General features: G+C 35.9%; 1 protein-coding gene across 1 annotated transcript; it reads right to left on the bottom strand.

The window, feature by feature from the left end:
- Nucleotides 1-1,174: 1,174 nt before the first annotated feature.
- Nucleotides 1,175-1,777, bottom strand: LOC104438917 (toll/interleukin-1 receptor-like protein). The gene has a single exon (XM_039309217.1). It carries the CDS (start codon nucleotides 1,775-1,777, stop codon nucleotides 1,175-1,177), a length of 603 nt encoding a protein of 200 aa, XP_039165151.1.
- Between the last annotated feature and the right edge of the window lie 2,972 nt (nucleotides 1,778-4,749).

Below are 4,749 nucleotides of genomic sequence, written 5' to 3' on the forward strand. Positions count from 1 at the left end.
AGAGAACATGGGAGAGGCCTAAAGGAGACATAATTGTTACCTTGCGTCCTAGAACTTCCTTGGCTTCCTCATCCCATAATCTTCTGCATTCCCAGGGCTTCTTATGTGCTGGACGGGTAAAAATTCTACCTAAATCTCTTAACTGATCATGCATTCTCAACTTCTTGTTATCATCGCATTTTATTAACATGCGTTGAGTCATTTTTGCAAATGCAGATAGTGGATAAAATTCAAGATCATCCCATAGGTAAATGGCCGATCTTTTATTAGTTCCAATGAAAAAACATGCTATGTCAAGAAAGATTTCTTGTTCTTTAGGTTCTAACGCATCATAACTTATCCTCAACTTTTGTTGTACTGTCACATCAGGTGCCTTTGTCAATTTCTTCAGCATTTCTCTCCATTTTCTTTCATCTTCTTCTCCTTGGAGAAGTGAACCTATAACCATGAGAGCTAAGGGAAGCCCTCCTGTGGTGGCAACAATATTAGTAGAGAGAGCCGCAAGTTTTGTGGGAGGCTGTTCCCTTTCAAATGCATATCTACTAAACAAAAGCAAAGAGTCTTCGCGATTCATTTCTTTGAGTTCATACTCATATTCAGACTTCAAGAGGGCCTTATCTCGACTTGTAACAATGATCCTACTTCCTGACATGAAACTACAACCTCCAATCAACTTATTGAGGTGGTCTTTACAATCCACATCATCAAGAAGAATAGGTACCTTCTTTTGTGTGCAACAAGATCGGATTGTATTAATTCCTCTATCAGAATCTGGCACTTGATGGTCATGAAGTTTTAGTACATCTGAGATCAATCGAGATTGCATAGGCTCGATACCCTTGCCATTGATTGTTTCTCTAATATCCTTGAGAAAACTACAACACTCAAACTTGTCAAAAAGTTTGTTATAGATAATTGTAGCTAGAGTTGTCTTACCAATGCCACCAATCCCATAAATCCCAATAATACGAGTGTCTAGACGATCAGTATCCATCAATTTCATAACCTCAGCCACATGATCGTCAATTCCAACCAAGTTCACGGGAAGACACGGTTGAAAATTATGTTGCTGGTCTCGCATTATTATTTCTACAAGTTTATCTACTAATTCCGCTTCACGCCTGTCAAATGACACAACACATGATAACTTATTAATGGCTCCACAAAACAAGGATTAAGGATGATTTATAGAAAAATTCTTCTTCCGGCAAGGATATGTTAAAACAAGGTAAACCACGTACCCATTAGCAAATTTGCCTGATTCGTATACTCTAAGAGTAAGTGCTGTTTTGAGCGCTTCCGGCCCTTGTTGTTTAATCTCCTCATCAAAACGATCCATACTGGATTTGAAGGCTTCTCCAAATTTCCCCTGCATGTGTTTCACATCCTTGGATTTCACCTTGTAAAGCACAGGCAAGACTATTTGTCCTCTACTTTCCTTGCACTCCATAATATGAATGAGTTCGCGGAGGCACCATTCGCTAGCAGCATAATTTTTCGAGATAACTGGAATTGAAACCTTAGAGTGCTTGATTGCACTAAGAAGATTTTCAGCAATTGGCTCACCAAGGCAGAGGTTCTCATCATCTTTGAACACGAAGTTTGGATGGAACGGCAGGCCCACATCTCGGAGTCTATGGTAGAGGTGATCGATGAAGCCATTGCAAGTATCGGGACCTCTAAAGTTCAAGAATACGTAGTTATTTTTTCCAATCATAGAGGTGGACGAACTCGAAGCTTCAGTGAATTTTGCTCGCTTGCATTGTCGTTCTTCCATTGCAGAGCACGGTCTCCCTCCCTCCCTCCCTCCCTCCCTCCTCTCTCTCTCTCTCTCTCTGAGGCCCGACTATTGTGGATGGATTGGAGGAGGAAATGATTAGCGGACTATCTCTGCGCCACATTTACAGCGGGGTTGGTAAAGAGGAAGAAGGGAAAGCAGGAGGCAAGGCACGATTGTTCGACTATTGTGCATATTTTAATCTCTCACAGCGCGTAGGTCGTTTCATGTATTTCATGCGTTCACACTAGGAATCTGGAGATGCCTTCAAATTGACTAAAAAACAACTACTCACTCGCTGCCTTCTTGTAGTCAAAGCTCCTCATCCTCGACGTTGGCTTCTCGGCAATATCCGATGGATGATCATTCCATTCACTGCTCCAAGCGCGCCTTTCTTTTCCACTTCATGGAGTCTTCCTCTACGCGTGCTTAGTCATGGCCTTTTACTTTTAGGCATTATCTGGTGGCGGTTCTATCTCAACGCTAAATGGAATCAAGACGATATGATTTTCTTACCACTTGTATCAGTGTACACTTTGCCCGTGCTATGAATCGGAGCATCAGATTTATATTATTGTCATTTTTTACCACAACATTAGTATTGTATCGAAAAGTAAGGAACAAAAAGAAATAAAGAACTTAATGGCTATAATGGCACTACATTCATCTTACCATAACAGTGGCCTAAGGACCGTACTATGCACAGGAAAAGTCTTGTGAAATAGATTATAAGAAATAATCATTCGAGAAATACGTTGATCATCATGAAAATAAGAGCTTTTCATAATATTTAAAGTAATTGTTCTAGAAAATATTTTATTTCAGTTAAAGTGGGAATAAGGATTTTTTTTTTTTTAAAGAAAGTTAAGATAGATGTGATTTATGGAGAGCACCACATGTTAGCCGCCCATTGATAATGCTTTGAAGCACCGTTTTTATATTCATCTAGTAAGACATTCATATTACCTAACTTAGATCGACACATGAAACATATTTAATTTTATAAGCTTAAACTAAGCTCTAAGAAGTTATGCTTTCTTTTTATGCTCAACCATGTCAACAATTTCCTTTTATTAACTCATGAACTTTAATAAAGAACATAAATTATAAATTTAATTACAGGGCATTCATGTTGTGACTTCTTTGCTTTAACTTTTGCTATATATTCTTAGTACTATTAGTTTTGCAATTTTTTAAATTAGACAACCTATTAAAAGGATAACAGTTAATTATGAGGCATCATGTTCCACTTATTGATGGAAGGATCTACGGCGAAGATAACTCATGAATAAGAATTTGCCACCCATTGAAAGTGCTTTGGAACGTCGCTTTTGCATTTATCTAATAAGATAGAATCATTGTATCTATTTATGTGAAACATATTTCATTTTATAAGTTTAATTGATAGCTCTAAGAAATTATGCTTTTTTTTTTTTTTTTTTTTTTTTTTTTGTGCGCAAGCAAATGAACCATTTGCTTTTAATTAACTTATGAACTTTAATAAATGACAAAAGTTATTAAATTTCTCATCTGGCCCTACCAGTCTTCTTCCCAAGTCTCCAAAGCCATATGGAACGCACTTTGCCTTTAGCTGTCCAAAAGGAAAAGGAAAGAGCTTAAAGCAAAGCACCCACATCAATTAACAGTATGTTCTCCGAATCTTCCACCTAAAGTTTTCTCCGCGTTGCCTTTATTCCTCTAGTTCAAGTCTTTTGCGCCAAGCCGATGGCGTCTTCACATTAAATTATTTACCGGACCTCTCGTCTTCCACGGAAATTATCATTGGTAATCGATGTGATTGACATTAGCTAATTTTGGTATCATTTATACACCCGCAGTTTCCTTAACCCGTGAACTGCGTGGGAGGATCGTTTAACATTGTAAAGGTCGTCTCTTTTTGCCTCGGCATTAACATTGTATCTAAGAGCCAGGAAGAAAATAAAGGAAAGAAAAGATAGTAACAGCTATATTCCCACAGTCTTTATAAATATTATGAATTTTCCCTTTAAATACTTTTTGGCCTATGATTTATGTAATAAAAAAAAGTAGAACTTTATTTACAGTTTTTTTTTTTTTTGGGTTGATATTCCTTTTATTTTAATTTCCTAATATACAGATATTACTAAATTTAATTATGAAAACATGAAACATAAAAGCTTGAAAATTTTATCTATCTAAAAAATTAGGAGCAAGATTTAGATTAACATAAATATGATTATTGGTAAATAAATTAATATCTTCTTTGGATATCCTTATGAAAACATTTATTTAAAAAAAAAAAAAAAAGCAGATATATTAACCTTGCATACTACTTTTATTATTATAGAGATCATAAGCTAAATTATATTTAAATAGAATTATCATAATATTTATAAAGATAAAAAAGGCAATAGAAAGATAATATATCTTTTCGTTGATAAAGGAAATTAATTGAATGGAAAGATATTATAAAATCTGGGCAATAGTGTAATTAAAAAACTTGTGAATAGTACCAAATGACTTACTTGACCTTATGAGGAACTACATTAAACAAATTGAAAGCTTTAGAGAATAGAGTGAACATTTAAGAATAATTCAATGATCACTTTTAAAAGATTACGTAACAATATATATCATTTGATATCTCGACTCAACTATTGCAACATACCTAGCCATTTAGGCGAAATCACAGCATACCATTCTACTTTATTGTTCAAGCCCCCTGATCTGATCAAACATTTTATTAGTCATTTTAACACTGTATAAATGTGTGTTATTACTTCACGTAAGGATTCGTGGTGAGTGCCTGTTTATCTTCCGGGAGGGTTGGGCGAGCTAGCCCTTAACCGCAGCTTTTTGTTTGGTACACCATGTGTGTCCATTTGACAAGTTTTGGCAACCTAGGAACCTAGAAGCTCTCGTTTGCTCTACTCTGGAAAATGGTATGAGTAGCAAGTATAATTGAGATAGTTTAGTACACTATTGGATAGACG

The sequence above is a fragment of the Eucalyptus grandis genome, chromosome 3 (assembly GCF_016545825.1).
Source record: "Eucalyptus grandis isolate ANBG69807.140 chromosome 3, ASM1654582v1, whole genome shotgun sequence".
NCBI lineage: Eukaryota > Viridiplantae > Streptophyta > Magnoliopsida > Myrtales > Myrtaceae > Eucalyptus > Eucalyptus grandis.

Excerpts from the sequence above, each read along its gene's own strand:
- LOC104438917 (XM_039309217.1), bottom strand. The coding sequence starts at position 1,777 with ATGGAAGAACGACAATGCAAGCGAGCAAAATTCACTGAAGCTTCGAGT.